The 17,308-nt window shown below is 51.1% G+C and overlaps 4 protein-coding genes across 7 annotated transcripts; all 4 read right to left on the minus strand.

Moving 5' to 3' along the window:
- Positions 1–518: 518 nt before the first annotated feature.
- Positions 519–3,095, minus strand: Cldnd2 (claudin domain containing 2). Of its 4 annotated transcripts, none has more exons than XM_006986154.3 (5): positions 2,995–3,095; positions 2,012–2,193; positions 1,571–1,711; positions 883–1,002; positions 519–631 (listed from the first exon to the last, which is right to left on the minus strand). In XM_006986154.3, the coding sequence occupies exons 2-5, from the start codon at positions 2,178–2,180 to the stop codon at positions 558–560; spliced, it is 504 nt and encodes a 167-aa protein (XP_006986216.1). In that variant the 5' UTR covers positions 2,181–2,193; positions 2,995–3,095; the 3' UTR covers positions 519–557. The 4 variants fall into 4 exon arrangements, with proteins under 4 accessions (XP_006986216.1, XP_042129608.1, XP_076432910.1 ...); XM_042273674.2 differs by having other exon boundaries at positions 883–1,017; XM_076576795.1 differs by having other exon boundaries at positions 519–1,017.
- Positions 3,096–5,536: 2,441 nt separating this feature from the next.
- On the minus strand, positions 5,537–6,631 carry Nkg7 (natural killer cell granule protein 7). Its single transcript, XM_006986153.4, has 4 exons — positions 6,302–6,631; positions 6,081–6,227; positions 5,858–5,992; positions 5,537–5,749 (listed from the first exon to the last, which is right to left on the minus strand). Exons 1-4 carry the CDS (start codon positions 6,456–6,458, stop codon positions 5,691–5,693), a joined length of 498 nt encoding a protein of 165 aa, XP_006986215.1. The 5' UTR covers positions 6,459–6,631; the 3' UTR covers positions 5,537–5,690.
- A 1,377-nt stretch (positions 6,632–8,008) lies between these two features.
- On the minus strand, positions 8,009–14,166 carry Lim2 (lens intrinsic membrane protein 2). Its single transcript, XM_006986152.4, has 4 exons — positions 13,992–14,166; positions 10,255–10,404; positions 8,277–8,411; positions 8,009–8,070 (listed from the first exon to the last, which is right to left on the minus strand). Exons 1-4 carry the CDS (start codon positions 14,164–14,166, stop codon positions 8,009–8,011), a joined length of 522 nt encoding a protein of 173 aa, XP_006986214.1.
- Positions 14,167–14,825: 659 nt separating this feature from the next.
- C1H19orf84 (chromosome 1 C19orf84 homolog) lies at positions 14,826–16,608 on the minus strand. Its single transcript, XM_006986302.4, has 2 exons — positions 16,529–16,608; positions 14,826–16,115 (listed from the first exon to the last, which is right to left on the minus strand). Exons 1-2 carry the CDS (start codon positions 16,561–16,563, stop codon positions 15,584–15,586), a joined length of 567 nt encoding a protein of 188 aa, XP_006986364.1. The 5' UTR covers positions 16,564–16,608; the 3' UTR covers positions 14,826–15,583.
- Between the last annotated feature and the right edge of the window lie 700 nt (positions 16,609–17,308).

The following is a 17,308-nucleotide window of genomic DNA, read 5'->3' on the forward strand; positions in this document are numbered from 1 at the left end:
GGAAAGGGCATTTCAGTAAGAGAAATTTGCTGGGAGCTTGTTCGTCCTAGCCCTTCCCCCCTTCCCCGCACGTCTGTTGTCCCCAGCTCTGTAGTTCACATCCAGATTCCTCCTCTCCCCATCATTCCAAGTCGCCGCGTCTGTGTTCCCACGCGCACCCTGTGTCTTTTTTCCCACGCCCGCGGCCCCCTCGCTTGTTTGTCTCCGCGTTCTTTCTGCAGATTCCCTCCACATCTATGCTTCTACACTTTGCTCCCCTGTGACTCCGCCAGGTCCGCTCGTCCCCTGCCCCCATGTCCCCTACGACTCCCCGTGTCGGCTAATCCTCATACTCTCTCCCTTCGCCCACGTCTCCCGTGACCCCCACCCCGGGTCCATTCCATGTTCCAGTATCCGTGTCTTCGCTCCCACCGACCCACATTCCTCCGGACCTCTTTTACTCTACAGGTCCCCACATCCGTGTCCCCGTTGTCTTCAAGCCTGTCTACGTTCAGCAGAAAAGCACGCAGGATCGGAACTAAAAGCAATTCCTTTATTCTGCCCCAGTCAGGCCGCATTCACAGGCACACTGGGAACCCGCTGATAGCTTCGGTGCTCTGCATGATCATGTCCGCCAGCAGAAAGCAGAAGCCTGGCAGGAGGGGAGTGCAGAGCCGGGGGAGGAAGGTGGGCCCTAGGGCGGATGACCTGGCCTGCCTGGGGACTAGGGATGGGGACTCCAAGGGCGTCTCCACCGGGTGTGCTGGAATCTGGAGTGCAGGTGTTGGGGAGTCCCTGGAAGTCATTGTGGGCTTTCCTGGGAGAACAGGTGACTGGGAAGCTTCTGGGGTGGGGAGTCATCTAGAGGGGTAGTCTCCACCCTCCTCCCCTTGGGCTGGTTACCCGCAAGAAACGAGAAGGGTAAAGCCAGCCATCCGAAAAAGTAGGACCAGGAGAAGAAGACTTCCGGCTTCCAGGCATTCTTTGCAGTGTATCCAGCCAATGCAATCAGCAGCAACAGCCCTGGGCCACGCCCACCTGTCAGGTGAGCGGGACCAGGCGGGGCTGCTCCCAAGCCCGCCCCTACTGCCTAGGCCACGCCCTTCAGGACGGCCTCTGGCTGGTTGAAAAGTAGCCCAGCTACCCTTTGGCTCCACCTTTGTGGACTTCTCCCCCTGCCCTCCTGTTTTCTTTTCTTGCTTTTTATTAAAAATAGATTCTTCCCTTATACAATACATCCTGACCAGTTTTCTCTCCCTACACTCCCCCTAGCTTCTCCAAATCTTCCCCCACCCCCAGATCCACTTCCCTCTGTTTCCTCTTGAGAAAAGAGCAGGCCTTCAGGAGACCACAGCCAGGGCAAGGCAACCCAATGGGAAGAAAAGAGTCCCAAGAGCAGGTAAAAGAGTTAGAGATACACCCACTTCTCCCACTGTTAGGAGTCTATCATTCCTGTACTGGACTCCTCCACTTCATCCTCCAGCCATGTCCTTCCATTTCTAACCACATCAGTCAACCTCTCTTGGCCCACTCCTTCAGGACTGCCATCACCACCACCCACTCTCCGACATGGGGGTGGCTGCCTTCTCACCGCTGAGAAAAAGTAAGACAATGGCATTCTGGCTACGCAGTGACTCGCCCTCTTGGCACCGAATCCTCATCCCCAGCCCCAAAGATATGATACTGAAGGTTGCTGCCAACACCATGCATGCTGCGGTCACTGCCAGGGTGTCTGTAGAGACAGAGTAGCATCAATTGGGCACCCTGCCACGATGAAAGAGCAACCTTGAGCTCTTCTGGCCACCCTCATCCGGCCACACACTGTGCATCTAGAGCTCAGCTGTTTTGGGGTGTCTATATGGGGACCGATGAGGACACATAGGAAGAAGGCAGAGAGACAGGTCTGGGGAGGAAGAGCCTTGGTGGTGGAGGACAGCTGGATCTGAGCCTGGGGTGGAAGGGCACAGCTGGAGCTGGGGGTAGGGGAGGACTCTGGAGTGTGGTCTGATATAGGGGCAGGTGAGGGTCTCACTCTGGCAGGGAATGTTGGAGCAGATGCCATGGCTACACTCCTGCCACAGGCCACTGTGGCCTCCCTGTTGTCGGATCCAGTAGTTGGTAGCAGTGGACAGTATTGTGAGGATGCTGGTCAAGAGATTAAGCAAATTGCCTCCAGTCTGAAGGCTCCTCTTCACCCCCATGCCAAGGAAGCAGCTGCCAAGGACATCAAGGTGGGGCCAGCTCATACCCTTGCCTGTGGGGGAGGCTCCTCCACTTCAGAAGGCCTCCCTCCCCAAGCACTCCTGCCTGGTGACCTCGAGATCCCCAACACTAGTCACATGGTGGCTCAAACCTGCAATCCTAGCACCAAGGAGGCTGAGGCAAGAGACTGAAAGTCCAAGGCAGTCCTGGACCACACAATGAGTTCTGGGCCAGGTGGACTACAGTGTGAAGTTAAACAAACAAACAAGCAAACAGAAACGGGAGCTAGAAATGCAGCTCAGTGGGAGAGTGCTTGCCTGGCATACACGAAGCCTGACCTAGGTCCCGTTCCCTAGTACGCTACAAACTAAGCATAGTGAGGGACACCTGTCTTCCCAGCGCTTGGGGGACAGTGATGGGGGATCAGAGGTACAAGGTCATTTTCCAGAACATAATGAATGTAAAGCCAGCCTGGGCTACGTGAGACTCTTATCTTAAACAAAACAAAACAAACAAACAAAAAGGATTCCATAATCTCCCATCATCCCATGTTCCTGGCCCCTTCCTCAGCCTCCTTCCCTAAGAACTTATGACTTCCTCTAAGTCCTAGTGGCCTTTAAGACATCCTCCCCGGAAGCCACACCCCCACACCCTCCACACCCCCATGCCCTCATCTTTGCTTCGGGCCTCACAGCTCAGTGACTGTCCTCCAGGGACTGCCCACCTCAGTTGAACACCCCATACCGGCCCCTGTTGGCCCAGTGCCTTCCCCACCCCTACCCCTACACATATACGCCCCAGAAAATGACTCACAGCCTGGTCCCCTGGGACAGACAGCCCACAGGATGGCGGGGAGGGAGGGTGGCTCTCTGTGAGGCAGCAGAGATTCCAGAACTCTCTCCTAGTAGCCATTTAAAGGGATACCCTCCCCCAGAAGCATATTCATTTTCTGTCACTGTTCTTCTGGAATGTTTTGGTTTTGCTTGTTTGTTTCTGAGACAGGGTCTCACCATGTAGCTCTGGCTGTCCTGAAACTCACTGTGTAGATCATTCTGACCTCAAACTCACAGAAATCTGCCTGCCTCTGCCTCCCAAGTGCGGGGATCAAAGGCAGGTGCCACCATATCCAGCAGGGTTGTTGTTTTCAGACCATATGAGCAGCCAGGTCTGACCTTGAACTTCTGATTCTTCTGCCTCTACCTCCCGGTGGTGGGATTATAGGCTGGAACTGCCTTTCCTAGCTTTTGTTCTGTTCTGAGGCAGAGTCTCACTAGGTTGTCCTTAGCTGTTATACAACTCACCATGTAGGCCAGGCCAGTCTCAAACAAGGAGCAGTCCTCCAGCCTCGGGCTCCCGAGTTCAGGGAGGGCTTTCTGAGCTGTCATTCTGTTAAGAGAGCCTCTGGAGTGAGGCTCGGAAGTTGAGTTCAGGTCCCAGGGTGGCTCATATCCAAAGGGACTTCAGTTCCAAGGGATCCGATGCCTCTGGCCTCCACTGGGCACCTGCACTCACATGCACATAACCCACACACAGACACATGTGTACACATAATTAAAAATAACAATTTACTTATAAAAATTAAATTTTTTTTTTTTTTTTAGAAAAAGAGGAAGCTGGAAGCTGGGCTCGGTTGCTTCTGTCTGCAATCCTAGCACTTAGGAAGATGAAGCAGGAGGATTACCTTCAGTTTCGAGGTGAGCTTGAGCTATATGTGAGTTTCAGGCCAGCTAAGCTCTGTCTCAAAAAGAAAAGGAGCAGGGATGGAGGAAGGACAGATGATGCAGGAAGGAAGAAAGGGGGAGAGAGAGGAGGAAAGGAAGGGAAGAGAGTAGGAACAGCTTCAAAGCTGCAGCTGTTGCATGGCTGATCAAGTTGTTCTAAAAGCTCTCTTCCTTTAACAGTCATGGTACCCTCATAAGCTCTCCTGGTCCCCAGTTCTCTGTGCAGGCAGGGCTTGCCCCCTTCTCCACTCCCCTGGTAAATGCTGATCTCCTCCGGGTGCCACCATAAGCCTCTCTCCAGGAGAGCCTTCCTCTCCCCAAGGATAGCGACCCTGACGATCTGAGAGAGCAACCAAAATGCCACCTGTAGCCCCGGTTCCTCCTCTGATTGCCAGATAGCCTCCCCTGCTCCTGGCTCTCCTCTATGGCCACTCAGCCACATTGCCACCGAGATCACGTCGTGGAATCAAACTTGTTGCCGCTCTGCTGGTCTCACTTTGTCAGACCAGAGCCTCAGGTGCATTCCTTGCTTCCCTTGTGCCTTTGACCCAAGGTCTGTCCTTCCTACCTGCTTTCCAACCTTCCAGTCTCACCCCAGGTCACTTGAGGGAGACCTATCTCTCTCACACACACATTTGGCCCAGCTTTTCCCCTTTCAGTTATTGCCCAATGTGCCACCATTCTCGGGATAAAGCTAGCTGTGGCAATAGAGGCCCTGGCTCCCATCTGCTTCTCTGTCATCATTTACCACCACCACCACATTCGACATTCTAGACACAAATCACCTTCCATACCCTTTCCATGTCTCCATCTTTGGGCACCTCTGCCTGGATTGCATATTCCTGTACTAATGAATATATGTAATCCTAATATTTCAGAGGGTAAAGCAGGAGGATTGCTGTGAATTCAAGGACTGCCTCATCTCAAAAGGTATAAGAGAGTTGGGAATGGAGCATGGTGGTTAAGGGTTTGCCTTATTTGAAGGAGGTCCTGTATTCCATTTTCTGTGCTAAACCAAAAGAATAGTTACTAAATGTCATCTCTGGTTTAAAAAAAAAAAAAAAAGCCTGGGTTTAGTCTTCCCCCACATCCTCAGGCTGTGGCTGTCATCTGGCTGGTGTCAAATGCTAGTGGTTAGGGCTTGTTTGTGATATGTGTCAGTGGCCTCAGAGTGGGCTCACAGAGAGAAAAGGAAATATCTAGTCAAACGGGGTCCATTGGGGGAAGAAAAGAGAAAGATAGAGACTGAGAGAAAGAAAAGCATTCAAAGAGAGGAGAGACACAGGGAACCCGTGTCCACTCAGGCCGGAACACACTTCAGGTGGGCGGGTCTGCATGGCTCTCCCCCTCCCTGAGGGCTTCTCTGTTACTCACCATAAGGCTCATATATGGTTGACTTAGGCGCTAAGGATGGAACTTGGACCTCATTCATGCTCAGCAAGTCTCTACGACTGAGCCACAATACCTGCCCTCGTTTCATTTTTTGTCTTGAGGCAGGGTCTCACTAAGGTGAGCCTTGAACTTACTGTGTATCCCAGGCAGGCTTTGAAGTTGTGATACTCCTTGCTCCGGCCTCCTGAGTAGCTGGGATGATAGGCTTGGTTTATGTCGAGACTGAATTGATCTTGGAGCAATTAGATCGCAGAAGGTTTTTATTGAATGTGTGGAGAAACCAATGAAAGGTAAGGCAAGGCGGGAGGGGCAGAGACAGACTCCTGCATTTCTTCTGTGGCTCCTGAGAGGACAAGGTTCCAAACATCCCGCTGACCCCACTCGCTTGCCTTCTGCTCACAGAGTTTCGTACCCAGCCCGGTGGGTTCTACAGTGAGCACCCAGGCTCAGGCAGCCTGGTGTGGAGACAGAGGTGGGAGGGGGATGAAGTACTTGAGTGGCCTTCACTGCCCTGCCCCACACCCCAGCAGGGTCCTCCCCGGGGAGGCGGGCTGAATAGTCACCTGCACAGAGGAAGAGGACAGAGGAGACCCAGCCCAGGTAAAAGGACCAGGAGAAGAATGTCTGGACCTGGGGAGATGGAGTCTGGCTCCATCTATGACTGGTGTACACTGCCATGGCCACTATTATGGAGAGCGCTGAGGACAAGAACAAGAGAGAGCTGGCTTGGCCACTGCAGGACTCACCAGCTCTTGTGTGCTAGTGCAGCCCAGTTCCCATTCATACCTGCAGCAAAAGCCATGACAGTTGAGACCAGAGGGCCACGGCCTGGGGCGGACAGGGCCGGATGGTAAGACAGAATCAGGAAGCCCACAGACACCAGGCTCCACAGGGTGGCCAGGATACAGAAGCTCTGTGTCACATGGATATAACCTGATGCAAGATGAGACTTGTGGGTGTCTGTCCCCTCTGGCCATTCCCACCACCCAGAACCCACTGTACTTTACCTGCTGCTTGGATCCCGTGTGTCGCTGGCCAGAGGCCCGAGTGGGAAGAGTAGTTGGGGCCTGTGGCCACTATCCAGAAGTCAGTGCTCAGAGCAATCAGAGTAGAAACCAGGCCCAGGGAGCCAGCAAGCAGAGCCAGGGACCGGCAGGGCTCCATGGACACAGATAACCTAGACTATTGGTCTTAGAGACAGAAAAAGGATGTGCACCCAGACTCTCGGGTCCTCTGAACTAGAGAAGCAGCCAGCAAGCAGTCACTTTGGCTGGGAGTCCTCTGTAGCTTCAGGCCTGGCATCTGACTCTTCTCACACCCTCCCTTCCTGCGTGACTTCCCCTCCCCTCTTGGATTGGCTCCTCTCTTCCTGCGTGGTGGGGGAGGGCCCTGCTGATGACTTTACTGGCTGGCTGCTCTGGGGGTGTCCACCTCCCGTGGTCTAGGTAGTGGTTTAGACTGTTGTCACAGGTTCTGCACCTCTAGAGTTGGAGACAACAGGGGAGGGTTTCCTGGAAGACCTTAGGGAGGGGTTTGGGGGGCCCAGAGGTGGGAGATGGACTAGTCATCCTAGGGTGTGAATTAACTCAAAGGGGAGATGTGGCGGAGGGGCAGTTATGTCACACTTTCCTGTGGTTTTTGCGCTTCGCTCCGACTCTAGCACTAGAGTTACCAACAGTAAAGGGGTGGGGGGCTCAAAATACCAGTTCCACGGGAGGAAGGACTTCGTGGGGAGAGAGTCCATGTTCCTAGTCAGGCTTCTGTCCAGGACAGAGAGGAGTCCAAAAAGCTGAAGGAGGGGAAGCCCTTCCAACATCCTCATCTCACACATACAGTGAGAAGTCACCCCACCTGCGTGGGCCCTCCAGCATGGGTGTCTGATCCCCGAGGTGAGGGTGTCTGGGCAATGGAAACAAAGTGGCAATTCAGGGTCTTCTGCCTCTGTCCTCCGGTAGTGGTCAACACCCTCTCTACAGCGAAGCACAAATGTGTATGTCATCCCTTAATATGGTGGTGACATAGGCCGCCTGTCTTCCCAGCACTCAAGAGATCTGAGGCAGGAGGATCGTGAGTTTAAGGCCAGCCTAGGCTACACGAGACCCTGTCCTTCCAAAAGCGTAAAATAAAATAGAGAGGGGGACAGAGTTGTGCTGTCCCTGGTGAAGGACCCATTCACGGAGGGAAGGGGAGATGAGGAATTGCCTGGAGCTTAAGTGAGTGGGATCAGGGACGCTAGGTTTTTATAGATCAATTTGTTTGTTCGGTTATCCCACATATCCATCTCCAGACATTAAACCATGGCTATTTCTGAGGTAGGGACCCATTTATCTTGTTCCCATCCCTGGAGAACTGAAGTAGAGAGGCCACCATATCAGAACACACCTGCTCCCCGACCACCACACAGCCCGATTCTCTCCAAACCAGCCCTGTGAGGACTCACACTTTGGTAGTTTCACATCAGTTTTATTAAATCCCAAAATGTCTCTCTAAAAGAGTTTCCATTTTTCTACCACCCCTCGGGGCAGGTGGGGGTTCACATCTCAACTCCCTCCCACCTGACCCACAGAGGACAGAGGGATCAGGGGCTCCCCTGTCTAGAATCCAGGACTGAGCCCCCTCATTCCCTCAGGAGCCAGGATTTCCAGCCCCTGGGTCCTCCCCTTCTTCTTCAGTGCCCTCATTGTAACTTTCAGCTGCAAGGTTTTCTGCAAGGCTCAGCGTGGTGTGGATAGGCGCCGGCACTCATGCATCCGGTAGGCACACATGTAGAAAATTCCTGTGTGGGCAGAATCCGTTGATACCCAAAACTCTTTGGGCCTACCTTTCCATCCCAAGAGACTTCTCATTTTCTCCCTCCCTTAGGGTCACCAGTCCCCAGACCACTTAGATCCTTGGATCTGTGTAGGATACCTTGTCAACTCACCCTCTGAGGTTGCTCGCCTCGCCCCAGATTTCAACCTCCCCACCCCTCTGCCTCAGTACCTGCAAAGAAGGTCATGAGCAGGGCCACCCAGCCCAGGATGTAAGACCATGAAAAGCGCCAGTCCCCAAAGCGGCGGCCAAGGAAACTGACGGTGACTCCAGTGTAGATGGCCAAGGCCAACAGGACAAAAAGAGCTGGGGAGAGAGCATGGGCTGAGATTTAGTGGGATAAGAGACCTGGAGATCAGGAAGAGGGGAGGTGGATGGGGGTGGGGACAGTAGTGACAGTGAAGGGGATATGGGGTCCAGCGGGGGTTCAGTGGGGGATGGGATTGGGTGAGGATAAGGCTGGGAAGCACAGTAAAGCATTTGACAGTTCCTTTTCTCTGGATTCTGGAAGGGGAACTAAATCCTTGCAGCGTTCTGAGTTAGAGAGTGTCTCAATTACTCTAAAGAGCTCCTTGGATCACACCAGAGTTTGTATGAATGCACGGGTGGCTTAGGGTGCCCATCAGAAACGTCACCAGGGGACTGGAGGCTGTGGTGGTTTGAATAAGAAGGGCTCCCATAGGCTCGTATTTTTTAGTGCTTAGTCATCAGAGAGTGGCACTATTTGAAAGGATTAGGATTGGGAGGTGTGGTCTTATTGGAGGAAATGTGTCACTGGGGGTGGGCTTTGAGGTTTCAAAAGCCCATTCCAAGCCCAGACTGTTTCCCTCTTGGCCAGTGGATCGGTATGTAGCTCTCAGATACTTCTCCAGCACAGTGAATGCCAACATTCTCCCTACCATGAAGATAATGAACTAAATCTCTGAAACTGTAAGCCAGCCCCAATGAAATGTTTTCCTTTATAACAGTTGCTGTGGTCATGGTGTCTCTTCACAGCAATGACGAAGGTAGAAGGTTATTAAGACCCCAGCTGAGAGCGCTGCCTCTGGGACCTGGGAAGCTGGAGGTTAGACAGAGTCATGGTCAGTGAGTCCATCTGTGATGGTTGGTCTTCAGTGCCTGCTCTATTGGATTTAGAATCACCTAGGACACACATACACACACTGTGCATATGTGTGTTTCCAGATAAGTTATTATTTCATTTATGTGTGTGTGCCACAGCACTTGTAAGGAGGTCAGAGGACAATCTATATGAGTCTGTTCTCTCTTTCTCTGAGTTTATGGGGACACAGACTCAGTTTGCCAGCCCCTCCAGAGCATTTTCGTTAAGGTGGAATATACACCCGGAATGTGGACAGCAGTATCTCACGAGCTGGGGTCCTGGACAGAGTGAAGAATAAGAAAGTGAGCTGAGTACCAGCTTCATCTCTGTTTCCTAACTGTGGATGCAATATGACCAGCTGCCTCATGTTTCTGCCATCGTGATTTCTTTGCCACGATGGGCTGTGCCCTCAAACTGAGAGCCAAACATACCTTCCTACCTTCATTAAGTTGTTTCTTGTTAAGTATTTGGTCATAGCAATGAGAAATGCCACTAATGCACTCTATTCATCTCCTGTGGAATGAAATCGAACAGGATCCACCCTATGTGTCTTCTTAGTTGGTCCTGTGCTGAATATCTATAAAGACTGACACTTAAGTGTAAATATATTTTAAGTTCTATGGGGTGTTAGTTAGTATTAGAATCCCTGCCTAGAATCCCCTAGTGAGGGGCTAAGAGTGTGATTCGGTGGTAGAGCCCCTGCCTATCATGCCCTAGTGAGGGGCTGGAGTGGTACTCAGTGGTAGAGTCTCTGCCTAGAATCCTCCAGTAAGAAGCTAAGAGTAGCAGAATGTCTTTCTAGTGTGTGTAAGTTCCTGAGATTTTATTCTCATCACCAGGACAAGAGAGAGAAAGGAAAGAAGGGAGAGAGGAAGTGATTGCCTCTAATTAAAAAGCAGAGTTAAAAGCAAAGGAGAAAGAAAAGTCAGTGGAGCTGGGTCTAGGGGTGAGCGAGGAAGCAGAGTGGGGAGTGACAGGAAGTGGGTGTTGGACTGGGGCTGAGGAGCTGGAAAATTGGGGTGGGGAAGGAAGGGTGGACTCACTCACTGGAGGCAAAAAACATGATGCCGGCAGAGAAGGGCCTGGAGAGGCGGGTGAAGGTGGACTGCTGTGCAAAGGCTAGGACACCCATGATGATGCCCGAGGTGGCACACAGGGCAGACAGGATCATGAAAGCCCGGGTGGCATTCCAATATGCTGTGGGGACACATCACAGTCACTCCTGGGCCACTCTGGGATCACTGTGCCTTGTCTTTCTCCATGTATCTGACTCAGCTCTTCTTTGGACACAGCATGCTCATCCTCCAAAGGCCCAGCTCTCACAACCTCTTCTGGAGAGTGTTGTTCTGATCCTGGGCACTCTCCTCACACTCTGCTCTGGGTTCTAACTGTCTCCAGCTTGACTTCTCCTCCAGGAAGGGACTGGCTTGGTTCTTGCTGTGAAATGTTTATTGAGTGAATGTTTCCCCATATGCTCTTGACCATAATCTCTATCTTCTGATCCTTTCCATTTCATCCATTATACTTTCCTGCATCCAAAAAGTCCTGTTCTTTTCTTTAACTATATTTGTGGTATCTGAAAAGACCTCGGCTGCCTACTTTACTCTCTGTTGCATCCCTGGCCCCTGACACCTATCTGGCACATGATAGGTGTTTAGTAACAAGTTTTGAGACCCAGTCTCTTATAACCCACTCTTCTTGTTCTTGAAGTCATGATGTAGCTAAGGTTGACCTTAAATTCCTGCCTCTCCTGTCTCTGCCTTCCAAGTGCTAGAATTATAGGCTTGAGATACCACATTTTGCTCTGTTTTTGAGACAGGCTCTTGCTACATAGTCCAGGCTGTCCTGGAAGTGTGGGTCCTCCCGGGTCTCCTGAGTTCTTGAATTGTAGGTGTATACCACCATATCTGCCTCTGTCCAATCCTTACAGACAACTCAACTGCCTGCTGGCACTCCTGGGATATGGAAGGAGGCTGACCTATGAAAAGTGCTTGGGCTAGGTAAGCACTTAGTAGGTTTAGCTTATTTTTGTTTTCAGGAATAAAACTCAGTAATTATTAATATACTGTATAAAATCTTGTGCAGTGTAACATGATGTATTATGATATATCAGCTTATGTTCTGTACTGTAGGATATGTGAAACAAAACATTAAATATTACTAATTTCCCATGCTATAGAGAATATATTATGTAGACTAGAGCATATAATTCATTATTATTATATATGCATACCTTATGTATACTATGTAATATACTTCTCCATGTTACATTTCTTTCATCTAGTGTGTGTGTGTGTGTGTGTGTGTGTGTGTGTGTGTGTGTGTGTATACATGCTTGTGTCTGTGCCTGTTTGTGTGGGTGCATGTGTGTATTGAGATCCAAGGTTGACTTTGGGTGTTGTTCCTCAGGGGTTGTCCACCTTAGTTTTTGAAATGAGGTTGCTCCCTGGCTTGGAGTTCACCAAGTAGGCTGAGTTAGCTGGTCAGTGAGCCTCGGGGATCTACATCTCTCTCTGTTGCTTCAGGGTTAGAATTCATGTACCCTTTGTTTGTTTGGATGATGGGCAATCATCTTGTCTCAGCCTCCTGATTCTGGAATTATAGGTGTAAGCTACCATGCTTGGCCAGCCGGCCAGCCAATCTGCTTGTCTGTCTGTTGGCCTGTCTGTCTACCTACGTCTGGTGATTTGAATGAGAATAAACCCCATAGGCTCATATATTTGAATGTTTGGTCTCCAGTTGGTGGAACTGTTTGGGAAGGATTAGGAGGTGTGGCCTTGTTGGGAGGAGGTGTGTCACTAGGAGTGTACTCTGAGGTTTCTAAAGTCCATGCCAGGCCTAGTCTCTCTCTCCCTCCCCCACTTTCTTTCCCTCCCTCCCTCCTGCTTGTGGATTAAGAGGTCATCTCTCAGCTACTACTGCAGCACCATGCCTGCCTGGCTGCTGCCATGCTCCCCATCATGATGCTCATGGACTCTAACACATTGAAACTGTAAGCCCCAATCAACTCTTTCTTCTATAAGTTTCCTTGGTCATGGTGTTTTGTCATGGCAATAGAAGAGTAACTAAGATACTTCCTACTTATCTATCCATCCACTCACCCTATCCTAACTATCATCTAGCTTGTCCTATCCTTCCTATCTATCCATCTATCTATTCTATCCATCATTTTCTACATTATTTATACGTTTATCCACCCTTCCCACCATCAGCCTATCCTGTCTATCCATCCATTCTATCATCATATTTCTTTTTTGTTTACCTTTTTTTTCTTTTTTAAATTTGTTTTACATATCAACCACATATTTCCCCTCTCATCCCTCCTCCTGCCCCCCCCCCCATTCCTTCCCATCCCTCATCCCCTCCTCCAACAGGATAACAACTGTTACCTCCCATGGGGGGACAGCTAAGCCTGGTACATCCAGTTGAGGCAGGACCAAGCCCCTCCTCGATTTATCAGGGGTGAGCAAGGTGTCCTACCATAGGTAATGGGATCCAGAAAGCTGGCTCATGCACCAGGGATAGATCCTGATCACACTGCCAGGGTCTCCTCAAACAGTCCCAGCTACACAACTGTCTCTCATATGCAGAGGGTCTAGTCCAGTCCCATGTAGGTTCCACAGTGGAGTGGGAGAGCAATGAAAAAGATATCTTGATAGGAGACATTATGGGGTAAGGGGGAAACCTGGTGGTAGGGAAATCCCCAGGAATCCACAAAGATGACCCCAGATTAGATTATTAGCAACAATGGGGAAGATGCCTAAAATGGCCTACCCTGGTAATGTTGGTGAACACTCTGTCACCATAGAGCCTTCAGCCAGTAACTCATGGAAGCAGATGCAGAGACCCACAACCATACACCTGGCCGAGCTCTGAGAGTCCAGTTGAAGAGAGAGAAGAGGGGTTACATGAGCAAGGGAGGGTCAAGATCATGATGGGTAACCAAGCTCAAAGGAACTCATGAACTTTATCCATCATATTTCTATCCCATCCATGCGTCCGTCCGTCCGTCCATCCATCCATCCATCCATCCATCCATCCATCCATCCATCCATCCATCCATCCATCCACTCTATCATCTTTCCTCCCTATCTATCTATCTATCTATCTATCTATCTATCTATCTATCTATCTATCTATCATCTATGCTTATCTACCCATCATCTCTATATCCTATATATATCAGTCAATTAATCAATCATCAGTCAGTCAACCAATCACCTATTCATCCATCCATGTATCCATCCATCTACAGGTACATGGCCTGGTACACAGTAGATAGCAAAAAGTCTTTCATCTGGCATGAGGTCATCAACAGCCTCTTGTGGTCCCTGTTCCTAACACTGTTTATTGGCTCATAGCATTTGTTTGTTTGTTGTTTTTTGAAACAGGGTCAAACTATGTAGCCTAAAACTCAAAATCCTCCTGTCACCACATCCCAAATGCTAAGATTATATGCATATGCCACCATACCCAGTCATAGCAGATATTTGTAAGATACTGTTCTGACAACCCCAGTTTCATTGCTGATCTGACACAATTTTATGTGGGAAAATGCCGCCCCATTAACCTAACCACTAAACCTTACACCCTGTCCCTGCAACTAGAAAACAACCACAGATCCCAAGTCCGTTCCACCTCCTGTTGAATACCCTAGTGCCAGTGCATCTGCCTCTCGGAGCCACCATCCTTTCTCTTAGAATGTCCGGAAAGATGGCTGTGAAGCTGTGCTCTGGGGGAAGGCCAGACCTCAGCACCACTCAAACCCTGGCCTCAAGGCTCACCAATGCTCTCCGTCTGCAGGAAGCACTTGCTGCCCAGGCAATAACGCCACAGGCCCTGGTGTGCGAAAGACCCCGACAGCCGGTACTGCATCCAGTGGTCCGTTGCTGTGGCTACCACCAACAGGATGGTCCCCACCCAGGCACAGAAGAGGCCGCCACCCATGAAGCTGTACATGGTGATCTGTGGAGAGGGGAGAGCTGAGGTTATGAGTGGGTATCCTGGGCCTGAGAGAGGAGAAGGGAGGGTCTGGACCCCTGGGTTTGAGAGGGAGGCTGGGGAATGGACCTATGGGCCTAAGGAAGGGGAAGAGGGGTGGAGACTGGACTCAGGTCTGAGGGAAGAAGGCTGGGAATCTGGGTTCTTCATTCCCGATAGGAAGATGTTCATGAGCCTCAGTTCTTGGCTCTTGGAGAGGAAGGACTAGAGCAGGGATTTAAGTCCCCAGGAGAGAAGGGCCTGGGAGCCTGGACTTCTCAGGTAAGGGGCTGCAGGTCTCATGCTCATACCTACCTGAGTGGCGGAGTCTGTTCTGAGCCCTCCTTCTGCCGTAGCCCCTCTGTGGAGACTGAGCCGCCGAGCCAGGTTGCTGGCATCTCTGCCTCGTGGTTCCCCCAAATCCCTTAAGCCTCCCCACACAATGGCTGCATGGCCCAGCAGCTTCCAGCAGGCAGAAACACAGCGGCAGCAGAGGCCTCAATGGAATTTGCTGAAACAGGGGACAAGGGGGCCCCACCAGCCTTTGTCTGTGGCCCTCCCCATCTCGCAGGCTTTACTTCCAGTCCCCACTCTGGGGAGCCTGAGCCTCGCGGGAAGCATGGCCCACACAAAAGAGATAGAGCAGAGACCTTTTATTGTTCAACTTGGGCTTCCCAGCCCGAGGGACAGGGGACAGCAATGGTGGTGGTGGATACAGGTGTCTGGACATGTCAAAGGGTTCCTTGTGGGGTAGGATGGAGGGCTTGTCAGAGTTGGGCTGGGACGCGGCTGCGGCTGTGGCTGGGGTTGAGGATGGTGTAACATGAAGGTGAATATGAAGGTGGTATGAGATGAGGAGAATACGAAATGAGGACCAGGAAGAGGGGACTGGGAAGGCTGAGACAGGAGGATCACAAGTTCAAGGCCAGCTTGGACACTTGGTGAGACCCTTTCTCAAGATAAAAATAAAAGAGGATTGCAGTTTAGTTCAGTGTTTGACTGCCATTCGGGAGACTAGTACTGAAAAAAACAGCAAATGAACAAACTAGGAATGAACATGGGTCAGAACTGAAGGTCAAGAGGGGTGTGGGGAAGGATGGGGAAATGGGTTGACTGTGGAATGGGGAGAGGAAGGGCTTTGCGGTGATGATTTGGTCTGGAAATGGGGTTGGGGCAGCCTGGGCCATTGAGAATAAGCTGGGGTAGTAGCTGGGGTTGGGTTGCTAAGTCAAGTTTAGGCTTTACAAGGTGATCTGCAGGAGGCCTTCAGAGGCTGTGGTTTGGAGACCGGGGAGGTTGTAGAGATGATATTTCTTGAGGGTACCTCTGAAGGATTAAGAACACTGTAAGCTCTGGGAAGGCCTGGGCGGCCAAGTACTGGGTGCTCTTCGGGGTCCTAGTAGTCTGTCTCCCAGTCTTCAGACAAAGGTGCTGGAGGCAGGGGTGGCTCCAGCCCTCCAGCTTCCTTCTGTTCCTCCTGCGATGGTGGTGTCGCTGGTTGGGCCTTGGGGCCAGCCCCAGGGCCTCTTGCCATGCTCCTCTCCTGCTCTTTGGCTCTCCCGGGGCTCCATCGTGACTGGCCCCGGCCCCTACCCCTGCCCCGGGAAGGCCTGCGCTCAATCTCACAGCCCCCACGGGCCTGGTCCCATCTCCTGGGAGGCCTCCTGACTGTGTCTGGTGCCATGTGGCATGGCTGGGCAGAGCAGGAGCAAGGGGGTAAGGACTGCTGGAAGTTGTAGGTTCCCAGGAGGGCACTATGTAGGAGGTAGGACAGAGTGTCCAGGCGGATGGGGACAGTGACAGAAGCCAGTTGCTCAGGGAGCCCCAGGTGGGCTGGGTCTAGGGTGCTCAGAAGTGAGGGTGGCAGGGCTGGGGTGGCTGGATCAGGCCATGCCTCAGTCCCGGCTAACGGCGGGGAAAGGTTGTCCCTAGGAAGAGAATAAGGCCGGTCAGTGCATCAACTACCTGTACCTTTGCACCGTCCCAGCATCCAACACCGCAGTTCCAATTCCCAGCTCTAAGTGTCTAAGGCTTAACTTTGTAATTAATTATTTTACTTATTTATTTTGAGACAAGGTCTCATGTAGCCAGGCTCGTCTCATACTCTGCTCTGCAGCCGAGAATGGCCTTGAACTTCTGTTCCTTTTGCTTCCATATCTGGAAGTATCTTGCTCAACAGTTCGCCACCAAAGTCCACCAGAGAGTTCCTAGGTCATAATACCTGGGTCTGTCTATTTGGTTTTTAAATGATACTTTCAGTTCAAGACACTCCTGGCTCTAATATTCTCTGTCCCCTCTTCTTCACGAGGCTCTTTCCTGGAAGGTTTTTTATCTCACTCACCTATTGCACGAAGCCTTATCTTTTCGCTCTTCCATCTTCTCAACGCGGCTGAAATCTTTTCTAGATCCTTCTGGGGCTTTAACAGGAAGGGGAGGGGCAAAAGAAGAAATGGCAAGGCCCATAGAAGCATGCAGCTCTGGGGCGGGGCTAGCGGGATGCAAGCAGCTGCCATTGGGCAGCCTCGAATATCCTCCCACCTAGATAGAACTGTCACTCATTTAGATCAGGGGACCAGGCCAGGACCCAGCTCCCCAATCCCCAGCTCTTGCTTGAACCTATGGGTCTAGACAACAGGCCTCCTCCCTCAGACTCAGGGGTCCAGGCTCCAGCCCTCTTCCCTCAGCTCCTCACCCTCCTCGCTTAGATCCACGAGTTCAGACTCGGCCTCCTCCCACAGACCCAAGGGATCCAGGCCTAGACCCACATGCCTCCCTCTGCATTTATACAGTTGCCTTCAGGCTGTTATTAAGAATTGCTGTGATTTTTAGACTGAGGACCCCAGGTCATGGTAAACTTAGGCATCCTGGGGGTAGATTCTGTTACATGTGACTGAAGTTTGCCTAGCTTCTTTATTTCGGTTTCCACGTTTTAGAATGGGGCTAATGTTATTGGTTCGGGTGAGACTTCTGTGATATCTCTTGACAGTATGTGTGCAAAGCTGTAAACACTGTCTTAGGTGCTATTATGGGTCTAAGGTCATTCAGAGATTCACCAGTCTGGCCATTAATAAATTTTCAACAAAAAAGAGGCTAGAGGCTTTTTTTATTCAGATACTAGTGC

The sequence above is a fragment of the Peromyscus maniculatus genome, chromosome 1, assembly GCF_049852395.1.
Source record: "Peromyscus maniculatus bairdii isolate BWxNUB_F1_BW_parent chromosome 1, HU_Pman_BW_mat_3.1, whole genome shotgun sequence".
Taxonomy (NCBI): Eukaryota; Metazoa; Chordata; class Mammalia; order Rodentia; family Cricetidae; genus Peromyscus; species Peromyscus maniculatus.